The 24,462-nt window shown below is 40.9% G+C and overlaps 1 protein-coding gene across 1 annotated transcript in view; it reads left to right on the plus strand.

The window, feature by feature from the left end:
- The window catches only part of RPRD1B (regulation of nuclear pre-mRNA domain containing 1B), a 50,783-nt gene that overhangs the window by 21,651 nt on the left and 4,670 nt on the right, over positions 1 to 24,462 (plus strand). The window contains exons 4-6 of the mRNA XM_006881518.1: positions 4,264 to 4,376; positions 5,912 to 6,038; positions 7,626 to 7,801. Of these exons, the coding sequence (XP_006881580.1) occupies positions 4,264 to 4,376; positions 5,912 to 6,038; positions 7,626 to 7,801 (416 nt within the window). The remainder of the gene's footprint in view (positions 1 to 4,263; positions 4,377 to 5,911; positions 6,039 to 7,625; positions 7,802 to 24,462) is intronic.

Below are 24,462 nucleotides of genomic sequence, written 5' to 3' on the forward strand. Positions count from 1 at the left end.
GTTAGACTAAGTAGAATTACCACGTTGTGTAAAGGGAAGCAATGGTAGTCATTCCCGGTCAAGCCCAGACACTTTCTCAGTGCCATGCTCTGTCTGCCTCTGAAAGGTTTCGCACTCAGGTCTGCGGTTACTTTCCTTAGTACTTTAGGAATCTAAAGGAAAAGGTGTTTTTGTCCGAGAAGAAAAGGCCTGTGTGTGTCTGCCAGCAGCCATATAGAGTAGTAAGTGCCAAGTACGTAAAAAGAGAGTCCCGATTTGGACATTGAAAAATGAAGACAGGCGAGGAATCGATGCATTTGAATTATGGTGTTGGCCAAGAATATTGACTTGTGTGACCTGTCAGAAGAACAAACAAATCAGTCTTCAAAGAAATAGAACCAGAACGCTCCTTAGGAGCAAGGATGGTATGAATATGACTTGCTTACTTTGGGCACATCAGAAAACACCAAAGGGTATGGTGTTTGATAAAGTGAAGTGTGATTATGAAGTTGGCACAGGCCCAAGCAGCATTTTGCTCTGTTATTTATAGAAAGTTGCCATGAGTTGGAGCTGACTGCATAGCAGCTAACAAATGTGGTCTTTCAAAGGGAGAGGATGACACTTAGAGGAAGAGGGGTACTCAGGATGGCATTACCATCCTGTATTGGCAGACGTTCAACTTAGAAGCACCACCAATCATCATTTGAGGTTTTTAACTATACACAAATATGCTATGAACATTAGAGGAACTATACCTGACTGGATTAAAACTCAGCTTTGGGAAAATTAATAAGAGAGTGCTGCTTAACTTGGACAAGAAGCAACTAGAGGTAATGAGACCATATGGGATAGTCATTTGGACATTGCATAATAAAAGCTGATCAGAAAGTGCTAGGAAGGAACAGGGAGGGACAAAAAGAATGAATGGACTTTGGGAGAGATTTTGATGGCCTCCAAGATTTTGTATTTGGAGTAGGGAGTAAGTGAAAGTTGATAACCAAAGTAAGTCGGGGAAATGATGACTAGTTAATTTCCAGAAATCTTGGGTTTGTGGTACCAGTAAGACCTCCAGGTAGAGATGGTAGAGAATTGAAAGGTAGGATGATGATGGCTAACACCGCTAATTAATTACGCTGTCTTCTGTCAGGGTGGCAAAGAGCAGAATTCACCGTACAGTTATTTCCACCCATTTATTTTCAGACTTGCATATTAACAAGAAATAGTAAAAAGATTTCTGAATCTGGAGGCAAAAGACTTTGAGTATAGGACCCAGCGTTCGACTGAAGAATTGTGTGACTTTGGACAAATCACAACCTGGTGGTGGCCTTGATGTTTTTGTATGAACATTGAGATAGAAACATAAAGCCCCAAATTGATCTAAGGCCTTCTAGTGCAAAATTTAGTGATTCTAAGTGTTCTGAGGTATTAAATGATACATGAATTTTATGAATCAGAACTGTTTTTGGAACTTTGAAAATGGAAGAATTTCAAGTTTTGGTTCTTTGCCACCTTACCTAGCAATTGAACATTCCTCTAGGTACTTGAAAGCAAACAAAAAACAATGTTGGGTTTGTGGGTTCCCCCCCCCTTCTTTTGTGGTACTTATGTTCTAGTGGCCCTGCCTCACATAGGACCACTTTGATGTTGCTTCAGCTATTCACATTGATCATACTGCATACCACACATGCTAACTAGGTAGCTGCTGTTTGCAAAATACTGGTTCGTATTTCATGGATAAATTATATCTTAATAGATTATCCATTAAATAAATACAGCACTTTTGCTTTGCATGGTATAGTAAAACTAGAAAAAAATGATGCAGGAAAGTGGAAACTATGACCTGAATAATCAATAGGGAACATAAAATTTCTGTGAAACTTTTGTCAAACATTAAATAAACACCATCTCACCATTGATTATAAGTGTCTGCTGTACGGTGCCATCAAGGCTGCTTGGACTCAGCAGCTCTGTGCACAGCAGCGCAGACCCCTTGACCTGCCGCATCTTCACAGCCACTGCTGTGCTGGAGCTGCCGTGTCAGTCCATTGCCTTTGATGTGGCTTCTTTTTCACTGATCCTCTGCTTTCATAATCATGATGTCTTTCTCCAGAAACTGCACATTCCTGAGATCATCCTCAAAGTGTGGGAGATGAAATCTCCCCATTCTGTCGAAACATTTTTTAGAAGTGTTTTGGCTGCATTTCTTCCAAGATAGATTTGTTTGTCCTGTTGGCAGTCCATGATATATCCCATATTCTTTACCACTCAATTCAAAGGCATCGATTCTTCAGTTTTCCTTATTTATTATATATACACCCTGCTTTGGTATTCATCAATGTACAGAGAAACAAAAAAGATAGTGACTAAGATATTTTTTAGACTTACTTTAAGATATAAAGATTGACGATTAAAGTGTTTAATTTGTAGCAGATTTGTCAGTAGTAATCTAAATTGTTTACTTTCTTCCTCACTGTGTAATTTATGATACAGAACAGACATCTTTTCTGTGCTTTGGCAAAGTGTCATATTCACTTTTCAGTCTCCCTCAACTTCTAACATTTTATTCTTTCTGCTTTCTGTGTTGTAAAATAGCTCTGAGTGGTCCTTTAAACCAGAAGTTTTTGCCGGCATTATTCCTTTGGGACATTGTCATCGTTTTCTCTAAACCACTTCCTTCATTTATGTTAATATGTTCATCTTTGCTAAAGTCCCCGCACTGTTGGTGTAAAGTGTCTAGAATGGGCAGCATTGATTTTCCACAGCCGACTGTAGCTCCATCTACATGCCATTCAGCTTTCCCTTCCAGCATTTGTTTCATTTTTGTTTCTTTGCTGCACTTTCGTCTCTGCTGGCCAATTCTCCTCTTCAATTATATATCTTTGTCACATGCCATGTGGTTTTATCATTGGGAGACAAGGAGGCCACACAGCTAAACCCTTGGCTGTCTGCACATAAACTACATAGCAGATGTGCAGTCATCAGTCACTGACAGACTTTGAAGGAAGAGACATGATTGATCACTGATCATGATTTTCATCTATATCATTTATGTAAATAATACAGGTATTTATTTATATATAATATATAATCAGATATATATTATGAAATATATATTATTTTATATAATAATTTAGCAGCGGTGGTTGCGCTGTATGCAGTTGCATAAGGTTAATATGCTGTAATAACTAAAGTTTGTGTCATACTGTTGGTGGGCCTGGTTCATTTAACTGACCCATAAGCCATGGTCACAGAAATCAATGTATAGAAGAATCCTGGCGCTCAAAGGATTACCTGTATCACACATGTTAATGTTTATTTTTCTTGTGGAACAGAAAAAAAAAGTTAAGAAAAAAATAAAACTCGAGTGACTTGCCTTTCCACTTCAAATATAAAGTAGTTAATATATAAAATAGAGAATGGGGACTACATACTTGGTTACAAAAATAAAATATTTATGCAAAAATATTTCTCACTCTAGAACTGTTGGTTTATTTTGAGACAGGTGCAGGTTAGTCGCTTTTTTTTTTATTTTTATTTAAATAGCATTCAGTTTATTACAAATATTTAGTATTGACTTCCCATATTTCCCCCCTTTTGTTTTTATCATAATTATGTTATCTAGATGAGCAGTTAGTCCCATTTTTTGACAAATGAGAGGGTCATTAGATGGTGATAGTTTATTTGAATGTAGTAGAAAGCGCACAGATTTTGAAAGCATACCTTTATATGGGACATTTAACATCTATGGGCCTTTAGTTTTTCACCTATAAAATACTATGTCTTAGAATTGTTTGAATGGTTAAATGTAGATGAACTATTTTGATGCTTGCCATATATGTTGGGTGTTCAATAATTTCCTTACTTTTAAAACCAAAATTTTCAGTTACATTTCTTGTGTTGGACATTTCATTTGTGTTGTCCAGTTTGATACAAAAGAAATAATTTTGGAATTAAAATATCTGTCATAACAGTTTAAAAGCATGCAATGCAGGTGATTTAAAGAAATTTAACCTTTCAGCTCCCAAAATGGTTAATTTAATTAATGGCAATTTAAGTCATTTCTCTGAATAGTCTTTATCATAGTTTTCAGTAACGGTATGTTCCATTTTAAGGTAAAATTGGGTTTAAATAGTATTAAATAATTGGCATAAAGTTTAATGTTATCCAATCTCTGAAAATGTCTGCCACTGCTGCCCTGGTTTTTTTATTTAGCCCCTTGTACATAATATTTTACTCCGTCCACTGAATTTATGACTCATTTAATTCATCACTATTTTTTTCTAGTTACAGAAGAGAAGAAGTCTCTGAAGCGAACTTTTCAGCAGATGCAAGAGGAAGAGGATGATGACTACCCTGGAAGTTACTCTCCCCAAGACCCTTCTGCGGGACCTCTCTTGGTATGTCTTAACCACCTCAGAGAATAGACTCAGTGAACTGATTTCTGATTGGAAGATGATGGCCACAAGGTGGCACCAATATCTAAGAGTATGGATCACCAGAGGGCAGCACTTGGAGCACTGGGTACCACAGTGGATTCCACAGTGTAGCTTGTGGAGCCGCTGGCTTGCTTTTGTCTTTATTTGCCTTGACTTTGGGATAGATTGTTTCGGTTTATTAAAGTACTTAGACTTGGTGGTTTGGTTTCTTTTTTTTTTCCACAAGTAGAAAATAAAAATAGTTTTTAAAAATAGAATTTTGAGAAAGGAATAAATTATACTGAAAAGCATAGCATTCAAATGCTCTCTTTCTATCATGGCTTTTCTCTGGTAGCACAGTTCTTTCTAAGTAAGTAGTTTGTTTTACGGGCAGTCTGTGGCCTTAGCAAATTTGCTACAGCTAACCTGTTTAAAATGAGAACTAGCATTAACTAGGTTTGCATTGCTGGACTCTTCAAATGTTAACTTACAAGCTTTGTGCAGTTAGAATTACCTGCTACTGTTGAGTTGATTCTAATTCATGGTAATCCTACAGGACAGAAGAGAACTCATTATTCCCAAACCTATAATCTTTATGGATACAGACTGCTGCCTCTGGTGCCCAGAGTGGCTGGTGGGTTCAAAGGGCTTAACCACTGTGCCACCAGTGCGCCATAATGATGCACTGTTAGGTCCTAGATCCTTGTATTTAGAACTACAACCTGAACAGCCGTAATTACTCACTTTCAGGATAATTACCACCTATGAAGCTATTTACTCCTAGGTATTGGCTAAGCTGTCAGCATCCTGAATCTTCTGACAGCTTAATAAATCCCTCCTTTGATGTACTAAGAATACATATCCTTTGTTGTCCTTTCTCTGTGTTCTGCCTCCTTATTTGTACTTAGTGAGTTTGCCATGTTTAATTTGAGGAGTCACTGCCAAAATGGAAAATGTCATCTTTGTAAAGCAAACCCAAGAGGGATTGCAACTAATGCCATGAAGCAAGATGCGGATAAGGTGTTGAGTGGGAAACTAATGTGCTCTGTAAACGTAACACCCAAACCACAAGAAAACGCTTTTTAATTTTTTTTTAAGTGCAAACGTAAGGAAGAGTTGAACTAGATGGTGTACATTTCAATTAATCAGATAAATATAGTTGATAAACATATGTATATCTTTATTCTTTATTGGAGACTGTATTACAAATTATATATCATTTGAAATTAAATATGGATCAGAGTTCTGGGGGTTTTTAATTGCCATAAAGGAGTTTTTTTAAATTTGCTCTCAAAGAATTAGAATTTTATTCTTATCTTGCCACAGAATAGTAAGTTTTGCACAGCCCCTTAGAACTCATATCATTGACTTTAGTGTAAGTTCTGTAACTAGATTATTTTTTTAAATGTCAGGAAAGAAGAATTTCAGGTTTTTCTCCCCTTCTTTAACTCCACCTGATTTTTTTCAAACTCAAATGTCTCTTAATAGAGCATGGTCTTTGTATTTTTCTTGTACAGACTGAGGAACTAATCAAAGCTTTGCAAGATCTGGAAAATGCTGCATCAGGTGATGCAACTGTTCGACAGAAAATTGCTTCCCTGCCTCAGGAAGTTCAGGACGTTTCTCTGTTGGAAAAAATAACAGGTGAGGAGGTACATTCTGGATGAAAGATGAGAAGAGGAAAATCTGTTGCCTCAAATCGTGGGATACGCGTTTGTCTGCAGGTGTGGACTGTCCATGTGTTATCTTGGGATTTGGAAACAACTCATTCACTAAACAGTGAAGCTACTGGAGTAACTAAAGCTTGAACAGTGATTCTAGGAATTACTACAGAAATGCTGCGAGGTCGTAGCTGGTGGCAGTCTTAATGAGGCCTCGTGAAAACAGTGCCCATTATGTGCGGGAGCGAGGTACATTAACTCCTGATCCTCTTACTAAAGGAAAGTCAAATATGATTCAGTGCTGTTTGATTTATGCAGCCGAGCCCTGCGGTGGGCAGCAGGTAGACACCACCTAGACTAAACCCCAAGCTATTGCTGCTATTGAGTCTTTGCAAACTGGCTACTCTTCTGGTGTCTGGGGCCGTGAATCTTAATGGGAGCAGACTGCCTCATTTTTCTCCTGCGAGCAGCTGATGGGTTCAGTTTACTACCTTTTTGACTGGCATCCCACTATACCACCAGGGATCCCTAGGGACATCTCCTTGCCTTTTAATGGTCTATAAATTTGGCCTCCCTCTTTGGTTCAAACAATTGAACCATATTCCTACACTCAGCAAAGTCTTCATCACAATCACTTTCACGTGCAATATGTGCAGCACAAATCATAGAGAAGGCTTTGAGCCTTTTCTTGTACAAAAGTAAGACTAAATAAGCATATGCACCAGTTCTGACTTACCTACAAATTCTTAAAAATACAGTGAGGAACTGATACACTTCCTGGGGACAACCTGTACAGTGTGTGCTGCCACACCCCATCACTGTGCTTCCTCTACTGCCAAAACCTCCAGGTGTGTGGTGATTAAATGAGGGACAGTTAACACTGTTCCCACTTTATACACAGGAAAATGAACAGAGGAAATGACCTGTGGATTACTATTTGTAGGTTGTACTTTGTGTTTGGTACTTCTTCTCTTCATGATCCTCTCCATATTGCACAGGAGGAGAATGGGGCTTTGAGAATTAGGTGTCCCCCATGATCCCCCAGGTAGCCTAGACTGCCAAACTATTCCCATTTTAAAAGCTCAGAACTGGAGCTCTGGAGGCCTAGTGGCAAGAAGCTACACTGTAATACTAAAGGCATGTGGTTCGAATCCACCAGCTACCCTGATGGTGAGGGAGGAGCAATCTCCTCCTGTACCAGTTGGATCTGATTTTACCATACTCTCTCTCTCTCTCTCTCTCACACACACACACACACACACACAAATAATAAAATTTAAAACAACCCTCAGAACCTTATTTTCAGTCTCGCCCAATGTTCACAGTTTGCTCCCTTTCGGTTCCTTGATTTGACCACTTCTCTGACATCTTCCAGATCCATCTTTTTGACAGGAGTGAATGCCTTTGGGTTTCTTTGTCAGCCAGTCCATTGCTGCTTCAGAGGTTCTGGTTTATTATTGGATTCTGTATATTGGGAGGGAAACTGTTAACCTTCCCCCAGAAACATTTGCAGTTGTGTCTGTGATGTTTATATATTGTCTCTAATTTTTTTGGGTCCATTTGTACTTAGACAAAGAAGCAGCTGAACGTCTTTCAAAAACGGTGGATGAAGCTTGTCTGTTACTAGCAGAGTATAACGGGCGTCTGGCAGCAGAACTGGAAGACCGGCGCCAGCTGGCTCGGATGCTGGTGGAGTATACCCAGAACCAAAAAGATGTTTTGTCGGAAAAGGAGAAAAAACTCGAAGTGAGTAATTGCAAAGCAGGCCCAGATTTCCCTAGTTTTCCTTCCTATAGTCTCTATTAGGTAGTTTTTATAATGTGTTTGTTAGCACATTTTTATCTTTTCAGAAGTCATGAAATAGGAGCATTTATCAGATTCCATAAGTTACTTAAGCCTAGTTGAAAATTGATGACAACAGTGGACTTAAGTATCTCTGGCGTTTGGGATCTGTGTAAGCACGCAGCTATTGTGAGGATGGTGCAGGAACAAGCAGGGTTTTGTTGTGTTGTACGGAGGGTTTGCCAGGAGTTGGATATGGATGGCACCTAAGAGCACAGTTGAAGTTGTTACATATTCAGGAAAGAACAGATCAGATTGGAAAAAAACAATGAATGCTTAGTTATAGCATTTAGGATCTTAATGCCACTTTTGGTTCCATTTTTATTTTAAAAATGATAAAAATTGAAGTACAAAAAGAAGAGGTCAGTCAATGAAACCAAGGACATGTTGGTTTAATAGTATTAAGACATGCTTAAAAATTTCTTTTTTTGGGTTATTTTGAAGTTTATTTCTAACTTATGTCCATACTACGCTGTCAGTGGACATCCTCCATGTTCCCCAAGTTGTCAGTTCTAAAATTTCACTTTAATGTTTATGGAGCTTAGTTCTCAAAACAGTTGAGAAGGAACTCCTTGCTTCTCTGAATGAAGACATTAATCTTAGTGTCCTAAGTGGAATTTGAAAGAAAGAGTTCCTCACTGGGCGCTTATTTGGCTTCTTGATGAAGTACGGGGTGGAATAGCCTCAGTGCTTTATCCCTTGGAATAAGAATCAGTGGGGTAACCATTTGGGAAACCCTGCTTACCTTAGGCTGTGCTTGACTTCCTTTTCAGGGGTGTTTTTTTAAAAAAAGATGGAGAAGAGCAGTGATTTTTGTGAAGGAAGGACATGGTGGTTGTGGTTGGAGAATACTGTATTACAAGAGAAACTTCTTCAACCTCACATACAGTAGATGAGGGGAGAGGCTCCATACTCTGCACTCAGAAAATATCCTGCTGGCCCAAAGGGAGGGGAAAGGAGCTTCTAGGCATTGTGGCCGGGAGTGGAGGGTTTGCCTTTAACACAGTTCTCGGACTTGAGGGGTGGAGTGTGTGGTTGGCACTTTTCACCAGCTCCTTACCTGCAGTGATTATGAGAGCCATGATGGATAAGTAGGAGCGGGAACTTGGCACAGCTAGCTAGCAAGCTTGAATGTGGAAGATGGGAAATGGTTGTAAAAATAGTATGCCTTGGATTTAGAGATCAGTACTGACCAGAAATCCTAAAGGGAATTACACGGGCTTAGCAGACGGTCATTTATCTGAAATGCTCATCTTTCACTGAGGAAGCATTTTCAGCACTGTGCCCCGGGACTAATAAGAGAGTGTAATTAATGATTCTGGTTGTAAGTCACCATGCCATCTGTTGAACTGCCCCTTGGCGACACATTAAGGGCTTTCTCTGATCTGTCAAACATTGATTATCATGAGCAGCTGTTGTTGGGTGGAACGTGGCAAGCAACCATAGAGGACAGAGTCTTTGAGAAGGAGATTGGGTTGGTCCACTCAGTTAACTCTTTACTCTGTTTCCCCTGCCTGCAATTACACTTTTCTCTGTACATCTCCTTAGGACTCGTTCTGGTTTCTGTGGAACCGATTGTCTCTCAGGTGCCACAGAAGGTTATTAAAGCAGAGCAGTGAATCAGATTTGAGTCTTTTCTATAGTTTTCTGTCCACATTCCTGAACTCACTTGAATGTTGGGATTGCATTGTTTACAAAGCAGAACACGAGAATATCTCATGACTGGAAAGGACAAATTCTGAATTCAGAGTTCTCCATCCCAATTTATGTCTCTCAGCTGCTAGAACAAATCCACGAATTATAAAAATGGGATGAGGCTTGCTTCATTTTTAAAAAGTAAACGATGAGATGCAGGACATATGTTGAAAGGTAGCTTTATATTCATCCTTGCTAAAAATGTGCGGTCTCATTCCAAACTGTAAGGTTTTTCTCTCACATTCCATCAAAGACTTAGTCTTAGACCTTGTATGGTAAAACTTGCTGATTAGGGGTGAGATGTTAGAAAAGAATACTGAATATCCCATAGACTGCTCAAAGAATAAGTCAGTCTTTCTTGAGTAAAGTGCAGCCAGGCTGCTCCCTAGAGGCAAGGATAGTGCAACTTCACCTCACATACTTTGGGCATGTTGTCAGGAGAGACTGGTCCTTGGAAGAAGACATCATACTGGGAAAGGTCATGAGGATGGGGCAGGGTGGGGCAAGGTTCCCATCTCTTCATGGGGTTACAGTGAGTTGTGGTCAACCCAGTGCCACCAAACAACATCATGGGCCACGTGAAAGATGCATTAATACTGTGAACTCCAAAGCCACACAGAGGTTCTCCCCAGGCCACCCCCCATTTTTGCACTCGTATCCGTTCTCTCATAGAGAGCTCTGGTGACTTAGTGGTACACAGTTGTGTTGCCAACCCAAAGGCATGCAGTTGGAATCCACCAGCTGCTCTGCAGGAGAGAGCTAGGCAGTCTCTTCCCATGTGATTTACTGCTTCTGAAAACCCAGGTGTCAGTTCTGACTCAACAGTACTTACCAGCAACAATCCATTCTCTCAGAGATTTTTCTCTTCCTGCTTAAAAGTTCAAGACATTGGGCTTACAGAAAGGGACATTTTGGATTGCATCATTTTTACCACATACACCAAAATCTGGTATTGATAGGAGTAATACAAAGGGTACAGGAAGTAGTAAATATACAGAAAGTATAGAGGGAGAAAGGTGAGCAAGGTGTGTATCCTCCCTTCAAAGGGCTCACAAGATCGTGGGGAAAACCACCAGCAAAAAGGAAGATGGGAGGTGTCATAAGTAAGGCAGATAGCCAAAATCCTGGTATTGGAGAGGAGCATTGACTATCCCATGGATTGCAAAAAGAACAAACAAGTATGTCTTGGAGAAAGTGCAACCAGAGTGCTCCTTGGAGGCAAACCTGATAGAGCTTTGTCCCACATACTTTGGACATGTTCCTAGAAGAGGCTTTTCTTGGAAAGGAACATCATGCTTAGAAAGGTCAGTGAGAGAGGAAAACCCCCAATGAGATGGATTGTCACACAGTGACTGCAGCAGTGGACTTGTGTGTCAGAAATTGTGAGGCTAGAACGGGGTTCAGATAGATCTTTGTTCACAAGGTCTCTCTCTGTGACGCACCTAAAACCAACAGTGGGTGTTCCGGGAACTGTGATGACCTCCTGGTAAGAAGTTGCATTGGCAACCCTAATGTTGCAAAGTGAGTCCATCAGCTGCTCCACAGATGAAAGTTGCCTCCCTTGTGATTTAAAAGCATCTGAAAACCTACTGGAGGGTCAGCTATGGTCATTCTGATACGAGGGCACACAACAACACAAGTGTTGAGTGATACCTTATTGTGGCAGCTCTTTATATTATATAGTGGTTTGGTTTTTGTTATCTGCCAGCAAGCTGACTTTTAACTCATGATAGCCCCATGCACAATGGAATGGAACACTACCGTCATCAGTAAGTAGAATGCCAGGCCTTTCTTCCTAGACCTGAACAGCCCAATATACATAACAGACTCTTAATGAATTGTTTATGATTTGAAAATGTTTATTCCAAGTATGGAGGTTGTCTTTTAATTTTCTTATTAATGTCTTGTGAAGCATAAAACTTTTGGGGTGTTTTGTGTTGGGTTGTTAGTTATTTTTAATGAAATCTAGTTGTATCTTTTTGTTATTGCAATGGTGGTCCTCATACTTTTAGTGTCACATCTAAGGGTCTGTTGTCAAGTTTGGATTTGACAGTTTCGATGGTAACGAAGATTTTCAGGTGTTTTCTTGATCATAATAAAGAGTTTTCGTTTTTTAATTAAGTTGTTGATCCATCTTGGGTTAGTTATTAATTATAGTATGAGGAAAGGATGTAGCGTTATTCTTTTACAGCACTGTTTCTTGAAGAAAAAATTTCTTGTTGACTGTTTTGGCATCTTTGTCAGAACTCACTTTGTATGGGTTTATTTTTGAACTCTCAGTTCTGTTCCATTAGTCTATGTGTCCAGCCCTATGCCAGTATCACAGTTTCGATCATTATAACTTTGTATTAAGTTTTAAAATTGCAAAGTATAAGTCAAAGTTGCTTTTGTTATGTGGACCCCTTGCAGTTCTATAAGAACTTAAAGATTGACCTTCCATTTCTGTAGAAATATGCTTTTGAAATAGTAATAGGATCAGCATTAGATCTCTATTGTTTTGGAGAGTCGCTATTAACAGTATTGTCTTTCGACCTACAAACATGGGATCTCTTTCTCTTTTTTTAGGTCTTTAATTACTGCTACAGATTTTTTTTTATATTACCAGAGAAACTTATAGTGATAACAGAAGAACTGATACCTTTGAGCTGTGGTGTTGGAGAAGAGCACTGTCCCTTGAACAACCAAAAGAACAAACAAATATGTCTTGGAGAGGGTGCAGCCAGAGTGCTCTTTGGAGGCAAGGATGGTGAGGCTTCGCCTCATGTACGTTGGGCCTGTTGCTAGGAGGGGCTATTCCTTGGAGAAGGACATGATGCTTGGAAAGATAGAGGGTTGGTGAAGGAGAGGGACACCTTTGACCAGGTGATGAAAGGGCTCAAATGTGTCAGTAATTTTGAGGATGGTGCAGTATAGGACAGGGTTCAGATCTGTTGTTCATAGGGTCGCTATGAGCATACTTGACGCTCCTAACAACAACAGTTTTAGTTATTGATCTGTTAACATCCCAGAGGCTGGAGCCGCAGTGGCCTGGTCCATAGCGAGTTTGACTGTTAACCCAAAGACCGCCTCTCGATGGTTCCAATCCACCAGCATCTGTGCCGTGGTAAGACGTCAGCTTACCCCCGTGCTGTTGACAGCCTCAGAAATCCAGTGGAAGGTCAGCAAGAAGTCAATTCCAACAGTACAGTGATGAGTATTTGGCTTAGATGCTGTGGGTAACAAGAGCCTCATTTTGAGGGCAGTGATGTTGCCTTTCAGTGACAGCATCCACCGCCATCCCTAGACAGGGCCTTCAGAGTGACCAGGGCACGGTCACGGCAGCCACTTGTACAATGTAAAGTGACACGTGGACGCCTGGATGTAGAGGTGAAGTTATTAACAGGCTTACTGAGCTGGAAAGAATTTTAGAGATACTGTAACCTGACTTCTAAATTGCTAAAGAAAAGCTCATCTCGGACCAGGAATCGAACCCAGGTGGATGTCTGGTAACTTCCTACTAGGTTGTGTTTCTTTCTTGTTTTTGTTTTAACAAATTCCAATTGCATGAAAGCAACAGCAGAGAGGCATCTTATACCGAAGAGTAGCCAACACTGAGTTAGTGATCCTTCTCCAATAATCTCGTTTTAAAGAAATGATATCTATTTTAGAAGGATTAAAATGCTTGCATGAAAGCTTTCCGGAGTGCCTCAGAGAAAGCCTTTTGAAGTTCACTCAAGTTCACTGCTCTACCGCCAAGGTTCTAAGTGTCCTCGCTGAAACGGTGTGGTTTGTCCCAGCTTGGTACCTCGTCCCCTTGGCTAAAATAAATTCTCAGGAGTAGTCATTATTTCAAACAGCACAGCTGGGAAGGAGGAAGCGATCCAGAATCAAATGTTGTTTTGTAACTCTTTATATTTCTGTTTGCAACTTCCTTATCACAACTTGAGAAATTCTTTGGCTACAGCTGAGGGGTACTAAACCAAACTGCTGGCAGTCTGTTGTTTTGGCAGCATTCCCCATCTCCCTTCAGGGTGCAGATGGTTAGAAACCTTTTTTTTCCATAATGGGACAGGCTGTAGGTGGAGGTTGAGAGCTCCTTATTTAAACTTTGTAACAGATTTCCCCCCTTCCTGACTTGATCAAAGCTGGTATATTGGCTTGTCCATCAGGATAAGGGCAAGTATAGTAACAGGTGATAGCTCAGGCTTAAAGGAGTAACTGAAGGTCACAGGAAATCTGGGGACTAGAACCAGGATCTGCTGACCTGGCCAGTGATCTGTCCTTTGAATCTGAGAGGCCTCCTTTAGCTGCTGCCTCATTGCTCCTTCTAGCTAGACCCCCGCCTACCCACACAGCCCTCTATACCTGCTTCTCCTCCCAGGCGTATAACTTTTTCTCCTTAGATTAGCACAGTTGGTACCACGGGCTACCAGGACGTTGAAGCAGGTGGTTCTGCTTACACCTGTCATGTGGTCTTGAGGGTTGGGCACTCAGATCTTTTCCTACCCAGCAGGTTGTAGCTGCCTCTCTGCTTTTTCATCCCCCCAGACTTCCCCTCAGTGCAAATCATCCCTGAGATGATTGGTCATTATGTGAGAGATTTGGAATGTAGAGGCTGTATGATGGACCCTTGGGTTCCTTCTGTTCGTTTCAGTCATTGTGAATATACCCTGTGAGGCTGTACTGCCTTCCTACTGCCCACCCCCCAAATGCCTCTCATAACTCGGCACTTGCAGCCAGGGTTTTGTGTATGCATTCTTCATATGTTACAAAGTGAAATCTTTTCTTCTACTTTATCTCTTCTCACTCCAGGGGAAAAACGCTACATTATCATGTACTTCACATCCCTGGTGACCTGTGATCACGGAGTGGTCAACATGTGAGGCTTCACATTGAAAAAGTGCAAAGATCTCCCAGTAAGAACTCCTTACTTACCTTTTTTTTAAACACAGGAGTTCATTTCTTAAAGATGGTTTTGAAAAACATACCCACGCAAGTATACCTTTTTCCCCTCTTTAAACCAAGCGCTCCTTACTTTCAGCCATAGTGGCATTACTTTTATATTTATATTCCACCTTCTGGTAAATTCCTCTTGCCATCTAGAGCAGCTTCACTGAGTGAATTTCAGCTGGTGTGGGTACACTAATTATTCATAAAGTGTATGTACATATTAAGTCACAACAGCATCTGGACCCCTTGTCACTGCTTGTCCTCCAAACTATCCATTATTATTCCAGTAATCATTCATTCCCGTTTCCCTCATACTGTTATGAAAGTAATACATCGTAGGAAACTTAGTTAAAAAAGCGTAGGGAAAATAATCATAATCTCATTACCCAGAAAAGAGTGACTTTTAATTTTTATATGAAAGATAACTACTTCTATTTTTCTTCCTATTTTAAAATTAAAATTGTAGATCATAATGTGTAGACATGGGTTGTTTTTGTTTTGTTGGGTGTTTTTTTGTTTTTTTTTTTAAGTTTGGTTTTTAACTTTCTAGACAGTTTTCTTTTTTTACTTAATTTACTTTCGTTTTCACTTATTACCAGAAATTTGGTAAACATTTTAAGTGGCTGCATATGTAAATACCTATGATTGGATAGTTAATGATCATTCTTATTGGCCATTTATGATCTCTTTTCCACTTTTTATGGGCATTTTTCTTTTTTCTCCCACTTTCGACTTTCAGCATTTGTATTTTGTTCTTGTAGATTTCTAAAAATATGTTGTGTATATGTTCAGATAGATGTCCACTTGCCTTTAAGTACACTGAAGGACTTATCTATGTGCCACAAGCTTAGGAACCCTAGTGGCATCATGGCTACAGCGTTCAGCTGTCAGCTGGAAGGATCGTGACTTGAACTCACTATCTGCTCCTAGAGAGAGTGATGCGGTGCTCTGCTCTGTAAAGATGTAAGCTTTGGAAACCCAGTGGGGCAAGTCTACTTTGTCTTGCAGGGTGGCTATGAAGTTTGGGTCAACCTTGTGGCAATGAGTTATGCATTCCTGGTTAGGGTTCTTGATTTCTTCTAAAGCGTATTAAGGACTCTAGAAAAACTCTCTACAAGTTAAGGATTATTCCTTGTTTTATGAGGAGTAAACACTGAATAGCTTAATTAGACAAATGGCACTCTCTCCTGAGTTCTAAATTATCTTGTTTACATCCAAAGCAGCTGTGGGGAAACAGCAGTTACTTCTTACTTAACATTGACTTGAGTGAGCATAACTCTGACAGCAAGGTTCAGATTACAGAAATTTGAGCTTTAGTGACCAAGTGTCTAGTTGACCTAGTGGGGACATGTTATTTTGAGCAAAGATCTATTTTAGTCTTTACGAATGTTCATGCTTCTGTGAAAGGTGGCCCTTTTCTTGCCACCATGTCAAGTTGGAATATTGAAGAAAATCAAATTGGATTGTGAGAGATACTCTGTATTCTGGGAAAGTATATCTCTGACTTTTTCTTTCTGTAAAATAGAAAACATGAACTATTGAGGCTCATACCCCAGAGTGAAAGTCTCTCGGGGTTCATGTTCACAGATGGACTGAAAAACTCATCCAGAGGCAAAATAAAAGATAGTAATTGGTTTGTTGGGACAAGAAGCTTACTGAACGGAAGAAAGATGCAGCACTGCACTATTTTGGTGGCAACAAGCCAGAGAATTACTGCTGAAGATAGGGGGAAGCCTCTAGACATTTTATACCCCTACATAAACAACCTCCAATACATAACAAAATCAAAAAGCACGCAGGCTGAAAAATGTTAGCAATACATAAACTTAGGAGAAAAAACAGCCACCACCTGCGTGATAAGGGGAAATAGTCTGCTTGCCTTCGTTCTAGGAAGAACCAGAAAAACAAGTCTAGTAGAAGGAAAAAAGTCTATTAAGACTCAGTCAGCATAGCATAAGTGTAGCCATTTTGGGGTATTTTTAGGATGTACCACATTAAATAAGGCCAGAAAGCAATTTTTCTGTTACAGGGGCAAAAATTCAAGGTTGATTATAGGCATTCAGTAGTTAGAATTCAGTAAACAAACGCTCTCTCCCTCTTGCAAATACACTGGCAATTTTTCTCCCTCAGAGCAACCAGTGGACTTGAACTGCCTTCCTTAGTTTTGCAGTGCAATTTTTTACCTACTTAATCACCAGAGCTCCCTATTGCTGTCAAATAATTTCCAACTCATAATGACCCTATAGGACAAAGTAGAACTACCCCCTGGGTTTCTGATGCCATAAATCTTAATGGAAACAGGTTACCTGACCTTTTTCTCAAGGAGTGACTGGTGGTTCAAACTGATGAGTTGTAGATTGCCAGCCAAACATTTAACCCACTGTGCCACCTGGGCTCATACAGGACGTTCAGAAGGAAACCCTTGTAGCTAAAGTGGCTGCCTACAGGATCCCCCAGCAGTGGTATAATGTTGTTGTTGTTGTTATGTACTGTCGAGTTGCTTGTGACTCATAGCGACCCCATGTACAATAGCCTTGAAACCTGCTCTGTCTTTTTTTTTTCTATAATTATATTTTATTAATTTTTACAGAGATTCTGGGCTTCCACTCATTCATTGTTGCACTAACCTGCTCTGTCTTGTACCAACTTGACTGTCTGACATACCTACCTTCATTACCCCAATCACTGAATAAATCCATCTCATCCAGGGTCTTCCTCTCTTTCTCTGTCCCTTCACCCTTCCAAGCATGATATGCCTCTCCAAGAACTGGTCCCTCCTTACAGCTTGGCCAAAGTATGTCAGAAGAAGCCTCAGCATCCTTGCTTCCAAGGAGCTGCCTTGTTTCACCCTCTCCAGGACAAACCTGTTCTGGCAGTCCATGGTATATTCAACATTCCACTACAGCTCAAAGGCACCAATTCTCTATCTATTATTCCTAGTCGTTATCTAGCTCTCTGATGCATAGCAAGCACTTGCGAAGATGGTGGCCTGGATCGGGCACACCTTAGTCTCCAGACTGACATCGTTGCTCTTCAGTACTCTGGAGAGGTCTCTGACAGCAAACTTTCCCAGTTCAGTTCGTCTTTTGATTTTCTGGCTGCTGGTAACTAGAATGTTGATTGTGGATCCAAGCAGACTAAAGCTGTTAGCAATCTCAATCTCTTCACCACCTATCATAATGCTACCCATCAGCCAAGTGGTGAAAGTCTTTGTTTTCTTGTTGAGTTCAATCCATACTGAAGGCATCAGTCCTTGACCTTCTGCAGCAAGCACTTCAGGTCCTCCTCAGTTTCAGTGAGTAGGGTTTGTCATCTGCATATAAAGTAGGTTGTTGATGAGTCTTCCTCCAATCTTGATACCACTTTCCTCATAGAGCCCAACTTCCCACAGGATCTTTTCTGCATATAAATTGAAAAGGTATGGAGATGGGACACCCATTCCTATTTTGAACCATGCAGTTTCCTTGCTCGATTCGGACGACTGCCTTCTGGTCCAGGTATAGGTTTTGTAATCAAATGTTCTGGGATCCCCATTCTTTTCAGAGTTAGCCACAATTCGTTGTGATCCACACAGTCAGACGCTTTTGCATAGTCAATGAAACACAGATATACATTCCTCTTGTACTCTGCTGTCAGCCAAAATCCATCTAAGATGAGCTAAAATATCTTCGCACTCTTAATTTTCCCTTAATGTGTTTTCCTCAAGTTTCTTCATACCAACCCCTCTGGATGTTGGTTGTACTTTTGTAACCTTCCATAAGCTTTTCTTTGTCCTAGTCCTATGAATGTTTTTTGGGGTTATTTTTTTATTATTTTTGTGTGAGTGTACCGTCAAATCAGATTGTCCCTCGAATTTTTTTTTAAACTGGCTTCAGCTATCCCTAAATGCTGATGATTGAAACCTAAATATTCAGTCCTGATCATTCTTTATACTTCAGACCTTTTTATATACTTATTTTCACAGATACTTCAAATTAAAACGTTCAAACTCTAGAGCATCTTCTTCATTGCTTTCTTCCTCCATCTTGCCCACGCTCATTATTTTTTTCCATCTTCCTTATCTGTCAGTTTGGCCTCCTCTCATCTCCATCTGTCTTAGTTCCTCGACTGCACCTCTGCCAGGTTGACCTCATTTCCCCATCTCTCACATCTGAGTAGTTGCCAGGCCATTGCATGCAATCTTCTCTTGAATCTGTGCTCCTTCACTTGGTCTGTGCCAGCCACCCAACAGTTTCCTCAAGTTTAAATTGCCAGCATTTCTCAGCCTATCCACCTTCTGTGCCCTCATCACTGATCTCTCTGCCCTAGCTCTTAACACCTTGAAATCCATTCTTCACATGACAATCTCTGTGATCTTTTCAAAATGCACCTTCTGACCCTTGCTTAAATGTTGAAGTGACTTCCCTTCATTCTAAGACTGTAGGCCCAAGTCCTGCTTGCTGTGTTTCTCCCGTTCTTCCCTGACTTGACCTTTGCTGACCTCAGTCTTCGAGTCGACTGTGTTCCATTACACTTTGTCCATACTGGCCTTTGTCATAGGTTTTGCTTATGTAGTTACCACTGCAGAAACATTCTATTTTACTTCCAGTTTCCAATCCTACCAGCTACTCTTATTTTTAAAAAAAAAAAAAAAAACACCCCAAAACAAAAAAAAACCCAACTAAATTTACTTTAATTCTGTTTTATAAAAACCACTGTGTGATGGCCACAGCTTTAGCCTGGGTCCTCTGCTGGAGACTCTGGTGTGGGTCATTACAAGATGGTCAGAGAATTCTTGGTAGGGAGACTTGGTAAACAGTCTCTTTCCAGAGTTTAGGGTCAAATAACTGTAGGTCTGAGGTGTGGTGGTGGTGGTGGTGTTATGTGCCATTGAGTCAAACACGACTCATAGCAACCCTTTGAGCAAAAGACCTGAACCTGTTCTATAGCTATTGTAGTTTCTCTAAGTTCATAGGGTTTCTAGAGGTATGTTGTTTAGGACTGCATCCAGGCCTGTCTCAATCTAAACATTGACCACCATGGGTAACCATTATGGCATTTGACACACCAGTGGCACAATGTTTGGTATCACAGCAAACCCAAAGTTACCTCAGTACAGCAAATTGATAGAACAGTGCTGTACCACTTAGAAGAGTGTTCATTACTGAAGACAGTTAACACTGGGCCCGAGGTCCTGTCTGACTTTTAAATACCCTGCCCCTGATTGGCTCTAAACAGGCTTATTATTAGCCAAATCCAGTCAGTTCACAGACAGTTGTGGATGAAATAAAAACAACCAAACAGTCATACCTGGGCTTCAACCAAAACAAGAAGAACCTACTTCTCAGAATCCCAGTGAGAGCATGAGCCTCCAGAGGAAGTTTTCTCCATTCCCACCCCTTTTAAAACCAAGTCCTCCCCCCTACAAAGTGTGCTGCCACGCCTACCTCTTCCTTCAGAGCACAGAACACTTTGCCATGCTGTTGGCAGATTATTTGACTGTTTCTCCAACCAGACCATAAAATTTTGTCTTTATTGTTATTCCTCTAAATCCAACCTTAGCCTAATATCTGGCACAGTGCATCCTGATCCTAGGGTGCCTGGTGCCATTGCAGATCTCTGAACTATGTCCTAGTCGATCTTCAATGGCAACATCAGTTTGAAGAGTATCACCATGAGATGAGGGCTTTGACCCTAAATCAGACCTGACTCAAATACCTTTCGGCAGGTCCATTCCTGTGTTTGGACTTCTGAATTGATAAGATTGGACTATGTGCTACCTAAGCCATAAAATTCTTTGACTCCTTTTGCTGTTTTGCCCTAGCCTTGAAGGTAGACGTTTAAAGAAAAGGGGCCTTGGATCAAGGATTCTTTTACTTCTCAAACCAGCATCTAGGAAGTACTCAATTTTATGGGAGGAAAGATTTAATAACCCATTAGTACTAATTTTATTTTATTTTCTCTCTCGTTTTTCCTGATGTATAGCTCAGAAATGATGATTGTTGAGGGTAGTTCTTCTTTCCCATCAGAACTGTGCATTTTAACATTGAACTTAAACAGGAAAGACTCGATTATAAATAGTTGTTGTTATACTTAGATATTTGGGGTTCATCTGTTTTTAAATCATGTGATAACCAGTGCCTGAATGTAAGCATTTTTAAAGGGCCCAGGTGCATTTTTTAAAGTAAGTTGTATTTGGCTTTTTTTTGAGGATATATGTTGCTAATCTAATTTTTTTCCTTATTGTGGTGACTACATTAGTTAAAAAAGGTTTACCATTTCCACATTCTTTACATGCACAGTTAGTTCAGTAGCAGTATATTCCCGTCATGTGTTGGAGCATTACAACTCCCATATTTTCCTGTCACTCTTAACAGAAGCTCTGTGTCCCTTAACTAGTGTTTTTGAAGCATCTTATGAACATCTGTTGAATTGAAAATATTTAACTTTGGAATTATAGTAAAGTGTGACAATTTTCTCTGTTCTAAAATTGATCTAATTTTTTTAAAATATCTTTTTATTGTCAGCTGATTGTTGTGTATGGTCAAGTCAGAACCGACCCATAGCTGACCCTCCAGCGGGTTTTCAGAAGCAGTAAATTACATGGGAGGAGATTTCACAGCTCTCTTCTTTAGAGCAACTCATAGATTCATACCACATACCACTGAGTTGGCAGCATAACACCTTATCCCTAAGCTACCAGGTTTCCCATCACTGGCTTAGTTATACAGAGATAATAAGTTTTTTGTTCCTTCCTTGTTTATTATACCTATCCTGGCTGACTGGGAAGAGGACACAGCCTCTCACTGGCAGCAGGAGAAGCTCTCTCATCCATCACCTTTTGTGCTGATGTTCTTGGGAGAAGGATGTCCATGCAAGCACGTTGTGGCACTCTATCCAGTTTGAGAAGCCCATTCCTTCTGACACCTCTGGGTGGACAGTTCATTTGGATACTTTAGTTATAGTCATACTGTCACTTTTCCTTTGGGGAAATGCTTTGTATATACCTTGGTTTCTTCTTTGGGTGATGGAGCTGAGAGGCCCCAAGCACTGGAATGAGAGACACAATTTCTTCTCCTTCTGTCTTCCCCAGCGTCTTACTCAGCAGCTCCAGCCCTGCTGTGACACCCCAGAATGTATCATTTTGAAATGTCGCAGCTGCCACTAAGTCATATGGGAACATGGAGCTGGCTGGGAAAGAGGTCTAGAAGGTTAGTGATGGTTTTTGTTCCGCATGAATGTTTAGAAAAAAATGGAAAGTGATACTGTTATTTTCACCATAAAAATTTATGTATTCTGCTTTATCCTCCCCAAAATAAAAAATTAGTTTAATTATAGATTATGGTAGGGGCTCATTTCTGATATTGTAGCTTATGTTAGATGGATCTTAGCTGAAAGTAGAGAATACCAGAAGAATGTCTATCTGTGTTTCATTGATAACGCAAAGGCGTTTGACTGTGTGGATCATAACAAACTGTGGCTGACTCTGAGAAGAATGGGAATCCCAGAACATCTGATCGTGCTAATGTGAAACCTATACTTGGACCAAGAGGCCGTCATCAGAAACAGAGCAAGGAAACACTGCATGGTTCAAAATTGGGAAGGGTGTATGCCAGGGATGTGTCCTATCTCCATACCTTTTCAACCTATATGCAGAACAGATTATCCGAGAGGCTGGGCTCTATGAGGAGAGGTGTGGCCTCAGGATTGGTGGAAGATCTATCAACAATCTGCGTTATGCAGATGACACAACTCTGCTTGCTGAAACTGAGGAGGACCTGAAACGCTTGCTGCAGAAGGTCAAGAACTGCAGCCTTTGGTATGGATTGAGGCTCAATATCAAGAAGACAAAGATTCTCACCACTGGACCAATTGGCAGCATCAGGATGGATGGTGAAGAGATTGAGATTGCTAACAACTTTAATCTGCTTGGCTCCACAGTCAACACTCTTGGCACCAGCAGCCAGAAAATGAAAAGACTTATTGCGATGAGAAAGTCTGCTGTTAGGGACCTCTCCAAAGTACTGAAGAGCAATGGTGTCACTGTGGAGACTAAGGTGCATCTGATACAGGCCATGGTCTTTGCAATCACTTGTTATGCATCAGAGAGTTGGACAATGACTAGGAAGGATAGAAGGAGAATTGATGCCTTTGAGCTGTGGTGCTGGAGAAGAGTATTGAAAATACCATGGACTGCCAAGAAAACAAACAGATTCATCCTGGAGAGGGTTAAACCAGGCTGCTCCTTGGAGGCAAGGATTCTGGGGCTTCGTCTGACATACTTTGGACATGTTGTAAGGAGAGACAGGTCCTTGGAGAGGGACATCATGCTTGGGAGGGTGGAGGGACGGTGCAGGAAGGGAAGATCCTCTATGAGGTGGATTGATTCAGTGACTAGAGTAATCGGGGTGGGTGGGTGTTAGAGGCAGTACGAATGGCACGGGATAGAGCAGGGTTTAGGTCTGTTGGACATAAGGGCGCTATGAGTTGCAAGCGACTTGATGGCACATAACAACAGCAACAGACCTTAGGGGATAGTGTGGCAGGGTGGCACAGGTCTGTGTGTTCGTGGTTTTGCAGGATCATGGTGGGGCTGAGGGTCAGCTTTTTTATTAGGTCCTTCAACCATCGTAGAAGTTAAGTCATTCTTTGACTTAAATTTAGTGTGGCCAGTCACGTTTAGAACAGGGTCCTTCGTGAAACAGCTTCGTGCCTAATAACCCTTAGTGACTCTTAACTGGGAGTACTGGAGCAGTGGGGGATTTTATGTACCATATGTCCTGTAGCACAACAGAGCAAGACAAAGGAAAGCATGCATGTATGTTGGAAGTCCTGTCTCATCAGGGCTTGGCTATGGTGGTTTTTCCTAACATAATTTTTTTAATGTAAATATTTCCTTGCAAGAAAGAAAACAGGTTTGACAATGTTTACATTTTGATCAGTATTTCCTTACTTGAGTTGCTATAATACACATTTATAATTTTGTTTGTTTTGAAAATGAAGTTCCTGTGGAAAGGTCATTGCAGTGTCAGCCCCTCTTGTTTCTGACCCTCTTACCTCAAAGCTCATCTGTAGCATGTCAGGGCTGGCTTTCTGCTCTAACCAAAAAAGGCAAAGAATGTGTAAGCCCTGCTTCCCTCAGTGAACTGCCCAGTGCCTGTGATGGTCTGTGCTCATATGGTATGAACAGGGTCCGCAGGAAGCAGAGGGCTGGACGGTGCATGCTCTCCTGCTTGTTTGGGGAGTTTGTGAGGTCATGTTCCAGAGCTCTGCCAGGAGCATAAATCCTGGGCATTATTCACAACTGCACTTTGGGCTGTCCTGTCCTCTACATTTAAATATTTTTTTGTCTGTCAAACGCAGGCAGATTATCTCGGTGCCTGTCCACTTCCAGGAATCCTGAAAGATGGCAGCAAGATTACTGGCACTCCTACCTGCTTGATGGCTTTAGGGATGGTTTTGGGGAAGGCAAATGCTTGCCCCTCACCTGTTCCTCTGCCCCAGCCTGTGTTATGCCCAAGCAGGATAGGAAGAGCAACAGGGATTCTGCTTTGCTCTATCTTCCTTTGCTTGTGTTGATAGCCAACTAAATCATTGAGAAAAGACAGATATGTCTAGAAGTGGAACACAAGAAAGAACCATGTAAACCACCTTGAGAATCACACTGGGGGGAGAAGACTGGGGCTTGAGCATGCTGTGGTAGCGTCCTCTCTGCTAGAGGTACAGCTCTTCCTGTCTAGATTCTTGGACCAGTCAAGGTCACCTGAATGTCACATTAAAGGCTTGGTCCAGAATTAGACCCAAGTGTAAGGTATTTTGAATATAGGCCACATTGCACATCACTTCTCCACCTGAGTAGCACTCGTGTACTAAAAGAGATTGGATTGCAGGCTGCTGCACTCTTAATCCAGTCTAACGGATAGGATGAGTCTGATCATGTTGAAGTTGGTGTTAGTGGGATT

This window comes from Elephantulus edwardii, unplaced genomic scaffold (assembly GCF_000299155.1).
Source record: "Elephantulus edwardii isolate Elephantulus edwardi_28Jun2011 unplaced genomic scaffold, EleEdw1.0 scaffold00015, whole genome shotgun sequence".
Taxonomy (NCBI): Eukaryota; Metazoa; Chordata; class Mammalia; order Macroscelidea; family Macroscelididae; genus Elephantulus; species Elephantulus edwardii.